This window comes from Tachysurus vachellii, chromosome 7, assembly GCF_030014155.1.
Source record: "Tachysurus vachellii isolate PV-2020 chromosome 7, HZAU_Pvac_v1, whole genome shotgun sequence".
NCBI classification, from domain to species: Eukaryota; Metazoa; Chordata; class Actinopteri; order Siluriformes; family Bagridae; genus Tachysurus; species Tachysurus vachellii.
This window is the reverse complement of record NC_083466.1, coordinates 17,420,577-17,435,476: the sequence shown is the minus strand read 5'-3', so window position 1 is coordinate 17,435,476 and position 14,900 is coordinate 17,420,577. Positions and strand designations below refer to the sequence as shown.

The following is a 14,900-nucleotide window of genomic DNA, read 5'->3' as shown; positions in this document are numbered from 1 at the left end:
TCTCTTCCCACTTCCAAACATGCCAATAGGTTAACTGGCTATGCTAAATTGTCCCTAGTGTGTGAACGTGCATGGCGCTCTGTGACGGACCAGCTTGTACTCCCGCCTGTATCCCCCCACCCCACACTCCACCACCGAGTTCCCATGATAGGCTCTGGGTCCAGTGTGACCCAGACAGGTTACTGAATATGAATGCAGTCACCTCTCTAAAATATCAATTCACAAAAAGTGTTGACTTTATCTGAGAATATTTAAAGTAGAAAGATGCATATGTATACCTGTAAGCACAGATTATTATTATTTTTTTTTTATTGGAGTCATTTGGTACTTTTACAGAATGAACCCAAATGTTTTTAAAATATATATTTTTTTTTACGCAATACTATGAAGGACATGGTACTGCCTTCTTTTTAGCTTAAGAAAACAGCATACTAAAAATGCAGCACAGCATGATGAATAGATCTGATTCTAGCAAGCCAAGAGGGTGGTCATTGAAGAAAAACACTGAAGACAGAGAAGGGGAGAGCAAAAAGGAAAGAGTGAAGGGGTGAACGAGAGGAAAAAAACAGGACTAGGAACAGCCTGTACCTTCAGACAGAGCCAAGCAGACACAAATTAACTTAGCCAGCATTCTAGCCATTTAAATTCAAGCACTTTTTTTTGTACAGATGGTTAATATTCACTAGGCATCAGGCTGTGTTCTATCTTTACTGGCGTTCCTCAATAGTCATTTCAGGAGGACACAATAAGGGAGTAAATAGGAGACAATGAGAAAGCGTAAAAAGGAGTTTTTGGGATGATTTGCAGTCTTTGCCGTCTCCTGAGATAACAACAAAAACAGTTTTAAGACAAACAGATTTTTCTTGGAATAGAAAGTGCTAGGAGGTTCTGAAAAATCTTTTATTATCACATATCAACAGCACAGCTGTTTTTGACTTACTCCCACACATACAAATAGCAGATGATTAGTAAATTGCTACATTTAAAATCTCAATAGAAAAAAATGTAGATTGATTGTCCATATTGTCTATCATCTTTGACCATCCAGGGTGAATTGGCATTGAAAGACAACAGCAGATTCCCTTGTCTGGCAATTTCAATTTCTGTTATTTAAGGGCTTTGCAAGCCTCTAATATACAAGTCACAGACTCAGTAAGATTCACTAAGAAGGAGAAACTGGGCAAATATGTGCAAAATTGACATAGTATAAGACCATGTGAGTAACTCACATACAAGAAATGTGTTTTAGACAGCACATTTAAATTCTGCAAATGTTGTAGTTTCATTGCCTTCCTAAAGAAAAGAACTTTGTATCACTGATAATCGATCACAGAGGATTGTCTATGACACTAACCTGCACACTTTTTCTGTATTTCCAGTTACTGTAGTAATCCCAGATATTACAGTGGCCCCAGAAAGTGTGTGACCATTTCAAAACTCTAGAAATAGGTTTCTAAAGACAACATCTAAAGAGTTCATTCAGACTGCTGAAAAAGGCATGTAGAATCCAAATCAGATATCACCCAAGTTGTCATAGATGATGTCTGGAGGGCGCATGGAAGCGTGCCATGCTGTGGCTGGGGGCTTATGCTTAGACACTTTACTGTAAATCTCAGCATGTTTCTCTACTTTTCCTCCACCAATTCCACCATTTCCAAACACTTCACCAGCAGTGTAATAGATACAGCTGCTATTGTTGTTGTTCAGGTTAGCTCCAGTTTTACCTCCGGGCAGTGGAGGTGGCTCTTTCTTCTTTGCTCCCTTCCCTGGTTTGGGTGCTGTGAGGGGCTTGGGACCTTTAGGTTTGGCCACTGCTGGTGGTGATGTTGTCTTACCAAAAGGAGGCACACCATAATCTTCTGTATTTGGATTGTAAGTTACTTCATGGCCCTGAGGTTCCTCAACTCCCCTGGATTTCCAGGACTGATTTTCCAGCCGTGCCTCATCGTATAGACTGGTGATTGGCTGGATTCCTGGAGGACCTGCTCTTCCTTCAGGCTCATCATAGATATGTTCTGCCTGAGTTACTTCAGCAGGACGCCTGTTGCGGTGTTCAAGTCCCAGTGTTCCTATTCTTGGGGTCAGGTCAAGAGTCACTCGGTCATAGAGATCTGCATAAAATGGTTCGTGCTTGCCACCTCCACCTTCATCACCAAGTGGATGATGCCTCGGGTTGTGCAATGTTGAAGGTTTAATGCTGTCTACAGGGTCAGAATAAAGACATTCCCCCAAAATATTGGGCAGACGGACGGAGTCAGCAGGTTCAGAGTACAAATTTACTTGATCGTCCAATATACTTTTTGGCCCCCGAGGTGGTGTGCTTGGAACAGGAACTGGAGGCTCTGGTAAGGTGCGACCCTTAAGATATTTACTTTCTCCATCCTTTCGGCCAATGATTCCATCAGCAGATCCAGGTTTACTTCCACCAGAGTCTCCATCTGTCTCTCGGCTGATTCCCTCAGCAATGGCAACCCGGATCTGTTGGAGAGCAGGACAGTCCCCATCAAATGATGAGCATTGCTGTTCCTCAGCCTGAGCTTTCTGCTCCCGAATGGCACTCTCCACAATCTGGAAGATCTCATTCCCCTGCTTTGTGTCAAAGGTGAAGTTGCCTGGGCCAGACTCACATCGGCGTCCAGCCTCAAATGAGAACATAACCTGCACCAAACATCAGAAACTATTAACATTGTTTATGCTAACCAATGTTAATGGCAACTATTAAATTATCTTAACCAAGTAACTAACGATTTTTCATTTAATGGTTTATATCTTTCGAACAAAACAATATATACAATAGGAATCTGTCATCCAGGCGGTGTTAAACAGGGGCACTTTAATGCTGTATGTCTTTGTGCTGCAGCACTGAACCTGTAGACAGGCCTTTCTAGAGAACAAGATATTATAAGACTAAACTAATCTGGCCTTCCTAGGAGAAATTTCAAATGTCTATTTAGGTCTGTGATAGAGACGATAAGTTTCATTCCAGTCACCTTAGACCTGTCACCCTTCCCACACTTGAGGGAGAAAGGAAGACTAGTTTCCTGTACCAAACCGGTTTCTATGGTAATGACAGGAAGCAGAGATGGAAACAACAGTGGCCTCAAGTTCCTGCATTTGGTAAAAGGGTAGCTGTCACCAAAAATATGTCACCATGCCGCAAACAACCACAAAAGTATAACTATTTACAATGCTTAATTTAGTAACGTGTGTGGGTGTCAAGACCTTGTGTAAATTTAAGCAACGGATTGGTCCGTATTCTGTTGAAGTCAATAAAATAAGAACTCACTCGATCCCTGCCATAGCGACGCAGCAGTTTGTATGGCCACACCAGCAAGTTCTTCTTCATCATAGGCTCCTTCAATATCAGGCTCTCTCCATCTGCTTTAAGCCAGTAATTCCCAAGGAGACCACAACGATCGGATGCGTCTGTTCTTTGGACACTCACCCAGAATTCACTGACTGTAAAGTACAACAGGTACAATATGTTTGCTCAGACCCGCTCTGTCTGTTAGTTATTTACAATGAGAAGAAAGTAAGTTCATATACAGTACATATATAAAATCAGAGGATAAAAACAGAACAGAAATTCGAATCAGAAGTGTATTGAATAATGTGCTGTCATTTACAAGCTTAGTCTGAAATAGCAGATATTTCAGGTCCACTGTATATGACTTCCGAATCTTACAGATACTTACATTTACCTCATTTATACAACAGAGCTGTTGGTCCTGGGATTCGGACTGACAACATTCTGATCATCAGTCCAACTACTGAGCATCCACTTAAGCTCATCAGGGTCTATCTTACAGATACCTTCATTTCAGAACTCAACTTCTTGTAGGCCAGTGGAGAAAATGTAGGCATTTGTAAAACTGACTGTTAGGGCTATAGAACAGACCATGGTGCTTCTTCACATCCTGAGGCTACTATTGAACTATAAACGAGCAGGTTTGATTATTCAAATCAGCTGTTTAATAATAGCTAGTGGCAAACACAACCAGTGCTCTTACACACCCAGGCACTGAAGATATGACTATGTCAAGAATGCAAAGTCACAAGCCTCTTAATGTGTGTGTTCACTCACAGATGTACACAGTCTCTTTGAGGAAGTCACAGGTGCTCTTATGAAAAACAGAAGTATTATTGGCATCTATAATAACCTCCAAATTTCCTATCAATATGTCTCTCTGTCTCTGTTTCTCTCTCTCCGTCTCTCCAATGCTTAATATCTTTTATTTTTATTTATTTATTTTTTGCTAAATTCAGTCATGTTTAACTACAGATGACCAAGGCAGCCTGGCTTTTCAAAGACAGCATTATGTGTGTGTGTGTGTGTGTGTGTGTGTGTGTCATTCCTGTCACAGTAAGGAAGCAGCTCTCCTCTATACTGTCTTGTGTAAACACATTAAAAGCCACATTTTTCCAGAGCTGTGTGCCTAACATGTGACCAGAGGAAGTGTCCTCTAGATGTAGTATAAAGTCTGATTTGCTTTTTCACCTCCATTATTATAGTTCAAGAGACAAATCAGATTAAATTAAAATTAAATTATTAAATTAAATTAAATTAAAACTATACACACAATCTTGCCCTTGAGTTTAGTCAATAATATTCTGTTTCTGAAATTTTCTGAATATATCCACTGAGCCAAACAATTTTTTTTGAGGATCGTGAGTGAAGATTTCTTGGCTTTTACTTTATAAAAAAGGGAAACAGTGCTACAGTACCACCAAAATCATACAGGAAGCGATGTCACAAAGCCTCCTTGTTTAGGATCTTGTGTACCAGAGACATATAGAATTCATATCTCTGTCTCCTGCCTTGATGACGACTACACTCCCAAAGCACACACAGCCATGGCAGAATACAATGGAGTATAATGGAATGGCTTCTACATTACAACAACAACAAAAACGCACACAAAAAAACATACCTCTACTGAATAACGTCTTTATGTAACATCAGAAAAACAAAATACACTCGCTGAATTTCAAACAAACATATATTCTGCTGTCCTCGACTCTTCTTAATCAGAGTCATTTATTTACAATGCTTAAAAAAAAAAAAAGAATATTAAAACATGAAATTTATCCTAATTTACTTTGTTACCTTCCTCTCTGGAGTAATAGATCAAGTTCTCAGACATCTTAAGATCCTGTTGTCCATTTGAGTCCATATTACTGAAAGAAGGTCCACCCCCTCCCTGAAAGACAAAGTGAGAGAAAGTAAGTTACAGTGAGAAAGAGAAAGAAAGACAGATGCTGAATGTGCAGAGTTGCCCTTCTAATTCCCATAAACGCTCAAATTCCCTTTTGCCTTTGGAAATTCCCAGCATGTATCCGGAACATGCCTAGACATTCCCAGTTCATCCTGTCCACAAACACAAACAACCTGAGACAAGGTTGCAGTTAGTGCACTTTAGTTCTTTATAATGATCTTTGATCTTAATTATTTACTCTTATTTAAGCCTGAGTGCTTGAATCATTAATTAAATATCTGTATCTCTCATTTGTCTATCTTCAGTAACAGTTTTACGCTGGACAGGGTTGCAGTGGATCCAGAGCCAATCCCAGGCCGACTGGGTATGAGGTTGCTAAAACCTGATCTGTGAAAACAGGCTACATTTATTTCATTTCCATTAAGATACAATTTTCTATCCTTAGCTGAAACTCTTTGGCATTATCAAAGGTCATATTGGAAGACAGTGAAATAAAAGGCCAAGCCATGTGAGAATGATATTAGTAATAACAGTTCATATTGGCTGATGATGTCTCACCTGAAAGGCGATCTCACACATCTTCTCTACCCACTCGCTAGTGACTTGCTTTTCAGCTGCAAACACATGCAACTTGTCGTTGGTCTCCACACAGAAGGCGGACATGTTCTCTTTAGGACAGTTTTCAGTGAGAGCAGGAAGAATGCTGATGCACTCTGACAGGCGGATGATCTTTTTGTCTAGTTTTTTTGTGCTGTGTTTTTCGGGGCCAGAACCTGCACAGTCATAGAACTCGAGTCGTGCAATGCCGTTCTGACTCGCAGGATATAGCACGAACCAGTTCTTCTTCCATTTCTGAAAATAGATTAAAATCGATGCATGAAAAAGAGATGAAGAGATGGTTATACTTTAACATCTTCGATACAGTTTGTCAGTAAGCAAGGGCAGCAGGCCTTGGAGGAATGCCAGGTACTTTAAATGGGTTTTGGCATAGGCAGAGATGTACACACACAAAAAGCTTTAAAAATTTCACCACTTAAACAGACACAGTCTATAAAGCCATTGTTTGGGTGGAGGAGGAAGCGGTTCATAATGCTCTTGAATAGAAGATCAAACGCAGGGTCATGAATGTTAAGCTTGCTGCTGCATGCAAGACGAATCATTTGAACTGAAGAGTTGCCTTTTATTCACCAAGACCTGAGGCTAGATAGTGCAACATTTCATCTTTTCTGCCTCCCAAATATCCTCTCTGTTTGGCATCAAACCCATAAGAGAGCCTTCTTACTAACATCATGGCATCTTTATTCAGTGTCTATGCTGAGGTTACCACAAGGAAATTTACTGCCAGTGACTATGAAGGTCTGCATAACAGATATATAAAAGAGGGAAGGAAAGCTGGGAGCTTGTGTGAATAAACAAAGTGACCAAGGACACTAGTGTGTGTGTGTGTGTGTGTGTGTGTGTGTTAGTTAAAATAAAACAGCAATATAGCTCAACACACTGTAATCTGCATTTGCATATTCACCTATATCAATGGTACTGTGTCAGACCGCACAACACACATTGTGTTTTGTATATGCTCACCTTACATTTCCATTACCAGCATTTAGCGATTTATATTTTATCTCATTTTATACAAATGAGTAATTGAGGGTTAAGGGCCTTTCTCAGGGGCCCAGCAGTGGCAGCCTGGTGAACGTGAGAAATGAAGTCACAACCTCCTGATTGGTAGTCCAGCACCTTAACCACTAGGCTACCACATCCCTTTACTTTCCACCACAGTCTCTATTCACTTTCTAGCTTTACTCTGTTTCTGACTATTTCAAAAGTAGTTTCAAAGAAAGGGAAAAAAAGTATGATAAAAGTAGTTTTTACAGAAAGAAAGTGTTCCTTTGAGACAGCAGCAAAATCTTCTAAATTGTGCGTTTAACAATGAAAGCTTCATTTCCAGTTTAGAAAAAAAAAAGGAATAATAATCTGAAGAAATCTGATCAGACGGCAAATACAGATTTTCAGAGTCAGAATGAGCCATGTTACATTTCCGAGTAACTGCATTTAAAGCTGCACAGGTGACAATGTAATAATAGTGCAGTAGCCGGCTGCATGACGTGGACAGAAATAGCAATGCTAATTATAAAGCTACATATGTCTTATACTGTGATTAAACAAACTTTTTTCCAGAATGACCAAAGAAAAGAATAACTAGTTTGTATGAAATAGGGATTAGCAGTATGGAAATCAGATAATAATATGAACACAGTTGAACAAACAATACACAATGTGCATCACTATAAATTGGTTTGTTAAAAGCATTTAAAAAAAAAAAACCCTGCAATTCTACTTTCACAAAGGCTAATGAAAAACAAATAAATAGAAAAGGAACTGACTGTCTGTGTCTGTCTGTCTGTCTGTCTGTCTGTGTGTCTGTCTGTGTGTGTGTGTCTGTCTGTCTGTCTGTTTGTGTGTCTGTGTCTTGATAAAAACCTGAGATATTGTGATATGATCTGCAAAAAAGTGTATTGTGACAGGTGGCACAGTGGCTTAGTGGTTAGCACGTTCACCTCACACCTCCAGGGTTGGGGGTTCGATTCCCGCCTCCGCTTTGTGTGTGTGGAGTTTGCATGTTCTCCCCGTGCCTCAGGGGTTTCCCCCGGTCCAAAGACATGCATGGTAGGTTGATTGGCATCTCTGGAAAACTGTCCGTAGTGTGTGAGTGAATGAGAATGTGTGTGTGCCCTGCGATGGGTTGGCACTCCGTCCAGGGTGTATCCTGCCTTGATAAAAACCTCTTGATAAAAACCTGAGATATTGTGATATGATTTGCAAAAAAGTGTATTGTGACAAATAAATACAACACAATTATACGGTCATCCTAGAAAGATTATTTACATATTACAGCATTCTAGAATATCAAAAAGAGTCTCCATTCAGTCTCCATTTCAAAGCCGTCTTATTGCGACTGCAAAGAAAACGATGAAGATAGATAGGCTGGTGTTTTACAGAAATGCAAGTGTCAACAGATTTATTCTAAATGTGATAATCAAACTCTAGAGCTGAGGAACAGTGAACTCAAAGACAGACGGAATTCTCCCTTAAAGTGTACATTACATTATTGCAAAATCACACATCCAGTCAAGCCACACTAGACCTTATGAAGGACACGGTCAAAGCAGGCATCCGGTTGCGTTACTACAAGTCATATTCCACAACTGTGTACTTCCTCTGACTTCATTGCTGCTAAGCAAACAAAGTGTTGTGCAGTTCTAAGGTTCTGACAGTAAAGATATGAAATACCTGAACAAATAACTGTTACAAGTACATATGTGGCATGTGAGGATCACACTGCTTAAATAGGACAATGGAATTGAACAGGAAAAACTTTTAAAACCTCATACACACACAGACACACTTACTTATTAGGGAGCAACAAATCTGCTTTAAAAATCTATAATGTACATGTGCATCTGCCAGTTCAGCAAAAAGGAAATGTGTGGGATTACCCAGTGTGCTTTGCTTCCTCCAACACACTGCAGGTGTACTGAAAATCAGCAGATCTCCATCTGCAAAACTCATCTGCACCTCCTTTCCAAAAGCGCCACAGTGAAAACCAATTTCATACTACATAGGCTTCTGAATATGATTTTGATTTATCCAGCGCAAACCAGGAGCTGATGTGAAGACTCCCTAAATGTAAAGACATAAAAACTGCTGTGTGTGTCTTTAAATCAATAAGACTTTGTCTATATAGTGTACTGTAGATATGTGGGGAAAAAAAATCATTTAAATCAAATCAAGTGACCCACAGAAAACACACAGCTAACAGCTGACACTTTCTTTAAAAAAGGACTTGCACAGTAGGCACAATCTGTGTATGCATGTAAAACATAAACCACAAATAATAATAATAATATTAATAATAATAACAATAATACCAAATAACCTCTAGCTTTGTAAACTGGTTATTAATCACAGTTTAAGATTCATCTGTAACACGATGCCTTTGTATATCACATTGTCGTAGGTTATGTCTCTAGGGTAAAGCGAGTGAAATAGAAACTGAAAACAGCTTTTATTTATAGTTATTTACTAATATTATATATATGAGGAATTCTGTGCTGATGTTTCCATAAACACACCTCTGCACAGTTCTAAGTGTTGTCTGAGAAAATGTAAGCAATTCATCACTGGAATTGTTTATTGGCTTGATATAAGTTTATATACAGTATATCAAGAAACAAACATCCTTTCATTATTATTGTATTATGAGGTATGTTTTATAAACTCCATAAAGTTCATAACTGATGTAATACTACAGTCAGTTAATCCCTGTCTATATAATCTCTCTCTCACACATGATATAGATCAGATATATATATGGTTGCAGTGTGTAGGTGAAACAGTTTCGGGTCAGATGCAACAGAATAAATCTATTAACAACAATAATAATAATAATAATAATAATAATAACAAACATAGCACATGAAGTCCAAGTTAACATGCAACTTGTTTGAATGATTAAGTTTTGGTTTAAACCAATTCAGTTCAAGAGACCAGACAAACATGCAAATAACTATAATAAGCTGATAATAAATAAAATGTTATAATAACTTGTATTATGCTCTGTTGTGATTTCTAGCACGGTAACTAACGTAAGAAAAGCACATAATACACTGAGACACATCTATGATTCACAAAAACCTACAGACAGGCGCCACAATGCGTCTCTCCTCAGCTCTTGAGACGTACACGGCATCTCAGATTCGGACTCAAATTTCCATAAGGCATTAACAAGGCCTTAAATAACATACTACAATTTCTGCTTTACCTTTGATGGAGCAAGAATCCATTTGAGACATTGTCAGCATTTGTTTAAAAAAAAAAAAAAAACTAAGCAAGTATTTGAACCGATTTCTTTTTTTCTTCTTTCTTAAAGAAATAGCCCTAAATATGAAGAGTTTTTTTTTATTATTTTGATTAAGTCTATCAGATTCTAAATCTGTACATTAAAAGGCCAAAGGGATGTAAACATCTGACCATCACACTCATGTGTTGTTCTTCCCCAAACTGTAGCCATCGGTTTGGAAGCAAACAGTGATGTAGGATGTCTTTGTACGATGTAGCTTTACAAAATCTCTTCACTCGAAAGACTAAACATGTTACAGCATAACAAAGCTCCTGTGCACAAAGCAAGCACGATGAACACAGGATGTGCCACGTTTGGTGTAAAAAGACTTGAGTGTCCTGCACAGAGCCCTGGACTCAACCCCACTGAACACCCTTAAGATGAATTTGAACACCGACTGCACCCCAGACATCCTCACCCAGTCTGACAACTCTAATGCTCTTGTAGCTGAATAATCACAAATCCCCACAGCCATGCTCCAAAATCTAGTGAAAACCCTTCCCAGACAGGTGGAGCTTATTGTAACAGCAAATAGGACTAAATCTGGAATAGGATGTTCAACAAGCATGTGGGTGTGATGGTCAAGTGTTCACATGTTTGTCCTATGGTGGAGAGACATGATGGAGTGGAAAAAAGGTTTTCCTGCCACCTCACAAAATATCGCTTGAGACAAAGTATATTCGTTTTCTTGGATGTCATAGTAATGTGTATTTTCAATCAAAAGCACACGAAGACCGATCTACAATCCACTAAACCAAACACCAAAAGAGAAGTGAAACAAAAATCAAACCCAGCTCATCAAATCCAAGAAGCTGTACTTACGAAAATCATCAAATTTTAAGAGGTGATTTCAGTACAGTTACAACTCCAGCACCATATAAGGTAAGAGCCGGTTAATGGAATATATTACACCGGATGGAACTTATGCAAATAAGGCAAGAGAGAGAGAGAGTGACTTCCTCAAATCTGCGTCCATGTCTTATCAGAAGTGTAACAGAAGCGTGGTAGTTACACACACCTTTCTCTTTAGGCCCAATAGTAGACTAGGAATGTAAAGATCACATATTGATTATACACGTGAACTAGAACCATAAGTACAAATTGTAACAAAACTTGAGCATAAAAAAATATTCAAAAAACACAACCAAAAGACGTGTACATGATATTTACAGTGACATTTGTAACACATATACTTCATCATACACTTTTTACCCAGCTGGTAGTTAAGGTTAATGATTAACCATAAACATTGTTCTGTTAGAAGCTTTCTGTTTAGACACTGGCAGGCAATGTTACTCTCACCATCCTAATTAAAAATGAACTACTACGTACTTATATAAAGAAACAAAAAACATGACAAAATGGCTTTAGTAAAAAAAAAAGTTGAAGTTGTCTGAAATCTTAATGAGTCATGACGAATATAATGAGTAATACGAGGTTTATATTGTGTTTGTTATAGACTGTTGTGGTGCAATTTACATATACTCAAAAAGCCCCAAAATGTGTATCTGATGTCTGGTAGTTCTGTCTCTTAGTGCTGCTGCTGCTGCTCTGAGGTTTGTGTCTAAAACTCAGAGAAGTAGGTTACTCAAGCGGAAAGACAGCACATTCTATTCTGGATCATGTTGGTATCAGTTCTTCACCTCAGAGGTTTAAATGACGTGTAGGTGTGTTTGCATGCATTTCTGTTTGTACTCCATCTAGAATTTGAGGAAAAAAAAAAGGCCACCACTGTAAAGAACTTCTACTGAAGGCAGTTAATCACAGTTAAGCACAGCTCAATCACTTGATCACAAATCTACACTTCCTTATTTGGTAAAAGACTGTCATAAAGAGTGTATCGTCTCTGCTCTATTCTTAGTACATTCATAACTGACCCAGACCCAGGGTACTGAGACAAAAACAACATCCTTCTGGACTTCTTGTTACACAAACGTGAGTCTTGAGACAGAAAAAAATTGTCAAGGCCTTAAACGCTATCTAGTACAAACCCACACACACACACACAGATCCTAAAGGTCAAATACAGTCTGTGGTAACCTCCTACAGTGGCAGAATGTTTTAAAGAATATTAGTCGGTGTTGAGCTACTTTGAGAAAAAAAGAAGCTTTAAGTCAAATTATTATTTTTTTTTAAGATACACATAATAAATACTTACATCTACTCCAACTATGATTCCCAACACAAGATAAAGACAATTAAATTAATAGCCCAAACATCTTAAATTTGACGGTAGTTTTTTTTAAGAATGAAACCATGATTCCATGACCTTTTACACATACCACCCACATTAACTTCCTGAGCACGCACATGTTTCTGGATGACCTCAGTATTAATTAGCACATGCACTAGAGAAATATGTGGTGGCAACACTGGCATTGTAAGAACAATCAATATGTTGCCTTGTTTCCATGCAAAAATGACACTAATGCGATTTCTAAATGGTTATATTCTAATCTGCAAGAATGGTGTATAAAAAACCTGCTCGATGAATTTGTTGTTTTCTACTGAGTTTAGTGAAAAGCAATCCTAAGCATATACACCAAACTCTTACATTTATATCCTTCAATTATTTGTCATATTTGTTCAATTTAAATTCTAAAAGCTAATAACAATTGTGAAAATATATGCATCTATCTGAATCGTTGCTGTATGCATGCTTTGTATTAGCGCAGTCAACAAATTAAAGATACGGTTCTGCTTTAATAGCATTAATTATGTTTATATATCACCTTAAACTGGGACCTAAAATAAAAAAAGATGTTGATCTCAATGTTGATTTTATACTGTAGCACTGCTGAATGTACAAATCTGACAGGTTATAAGAGTTCTGGGCAAAGTTCTCATTCCAAAGCAACTCAAAGGTTTCTATCAATACATTATTATTTCTGGAGTAACAACAGACACTTCGGGTAGATTTGTTAAATAAATGCATGATTGTTGATATGCTAATATCTATATATTGTTGTGTTTATTTAGCGTTTCTGGAAAACATCTCTTAAAATTTCACCTTACACACACATATAACAGCTTCAGCATATTTTTGTCTTTTTGTCTTTTGAACTTCAAGAAATAAAAAAAACTAAAGGCTGGCGAGAGCATGGCTGTTTATAGACGCGGCCATAACTAATAACAGGAAATAACTTAATTTGCATATATTCCATGTAACAAATAATAACATAACAATAAAAAAACAACATTACATTTTTTAACAGACAAAAAGAATTGTTAGCGGTGTCAAACACCTGTGGTATAAGAGGAATAAAACTTAAATAAACAGGTTTTCAGTCAATTTTCACTATAACAGCCCAGATTCTTAGTATTCTTTACATTTCTTACAGAGAGTAGGTTGTCAAAAACTCATTCTGGAAGCCAAAAATAGAAAAACTGGTCTAAAGCAGTATAGATAAAATTGTCATAGTTGGTTGCGCTGGACTGCTTGAGTTTCTCACTCTTGTGGTTTGGACTTCTGGTGAAACAAGTTTACACATTTTCCATTCCATGTAGCGTAAGAGCTTGTGTACAGTAGATGATGACTGTGTATCTGGGTGCATATGAGAGGTTACCAGTCACATGTGGTTCTATTTAGAATACTTTTTAGAATACATTATACGAACAATACATAAATTAAGCATCTGATCTTGCGAGGTTCAACAAATCCTTTGAGCAAGTGTGTAAGTTTTCTCCAGTGATCATGACTAGGCTCTTCATGCATGTGACTGGCTCATGGCAGAGGAAGAGAGAAGTTTTCATATCAGTCCTTCAAATGGTTCTCTGGTCATCTGTGCATACAAAGTGTTCAACTGAGTGATTTGCACGACACGTTGCAATCGTGTAGGACAAAGGTCATGATCTTTGATGTGATCAATCACGTCAAAACAACCTATTAGTGCCATCAGACTTTCTAACAGTAGACTTGAAGCCCAAGAAACAACACAAATTGACAACATCCTACTTTATAAATACGTGATTAGGGGAAAAAAAAAAACAAAAACAAGCACAGCTTACCTTTCCAAACTTCTGGTGCTGGACATAAAGTTGTCCTTCTTTGATATGAGTGTCCATCTTTTGTCCTTCTCTAAAGACAAACAACAAAATCCTTCCCAGTCTCTGACTTTTTTTTAGACGGCATCAACTTCCGCTTGCCAAACTTCAGCAATTCGTCACATGGGGTTTTGTATAAAAATGTTTGTTTTCATCCGAATACTTTTATCTTAGCACATCAGCGAAAAAAAGAAGACTTTTATGTCTTAGACGATTAAAAAAACAGAAGTTCAATTCTCTGTACTCTCTCTCCGTCTGCAGTGAAGTGAGGAAGAACCGCTCACAGTGTGTACACATGTTACATACTCCCCATCAACCAGGCACCGGGTTGCCAGATTGAGATTATTATCGTTCCTACTTTCATACCTGGATGTTAACATTGTGCTAATACCAGGCATACAAGTAGAGATGTGAAGTGAATTGTTCAGCTAATATACAATCTATCTACAGGAAGGTGTATAATGAAGTGGGTACATTTTTAACTCAAATGGACTGCAAGTTTATGACCCGCAACCATCTTTCAGTCTTCACTAATCATACTGAATTGTCTGCTAAAATAAATATAAACATAAATCTGCTCTTAACTCAAAAAATGTTACTGTTGTTAGTGTTAGTTTATTTTTTTTTTCGTTGTTCCTTTTTTTTTTTTTTTTTTTGCATTTTGCATTTTGCACCCCTGTCCCTTATTGTTATAATCTGAATTTATATCACCATCAAGAATGTTTGCAAATGCAAACCAC

The 14,900-nt window shown here is 37.9% G+C and overlaps 1 protein-coding gene across 1 annotated transcript; it reads right to left on the bottom strand.

Moving 5' to 3' along the window:
* Positions 1-886: 886 nt before the first annotated feature.
* On the bottom strand, positions 887-14,454 carry dok1b (docking protein 1b). The gene is made up of 5 exons (XM_060874676.1): positions 14,125-14,454; positions 5,775-6,068; positions 5,108-5,201; positions 3,287-3,459; positions 887-2,658 (listed from the first exon to the last, which is right to left on the bottom strand). The coding sequence occupies exons 1-5, from the start codon at positions 14,179-14,181 to the stop codon at positions 1,513-1,515; spliced, it is 1,764 nt and encodes a 587-aa protein (XP_060730659.1). The 5' UTR covers positions 14,182-14,454; the 3' UTR covers positions 887-1,512.
* Positions 14,455-14,900: the final 446 nt, after the last annotated feature.

What these genes read in the sequence shown, in the direction of transcription:
- dok1b (XM_060874676.1), bottom strand. Translation starts at nt 14,181, where the DNA reads ATGGACACTCATATCAAAGAAGGACAACTTTATGTCCAGCACCAGAAG. An exon ending in CTATTACTCCAGAGAGGAAG is followed by an intron (nt 3,460 to 5,107) that starts GTAACAAAGTAA and finishes TGTACTTTACAG; the next exon opens with TCAGTGAATTCTGGGTGAGT. An exon ending in GTCGCTATGGCAGGGATCGA is followed by an intron (nt 2,659 to 3,286) that starts GTGAGTTCTTAT and finishes TGTTTGGTGCAG; the next exon opens with GTTATGTTCTCATTTGAGGC.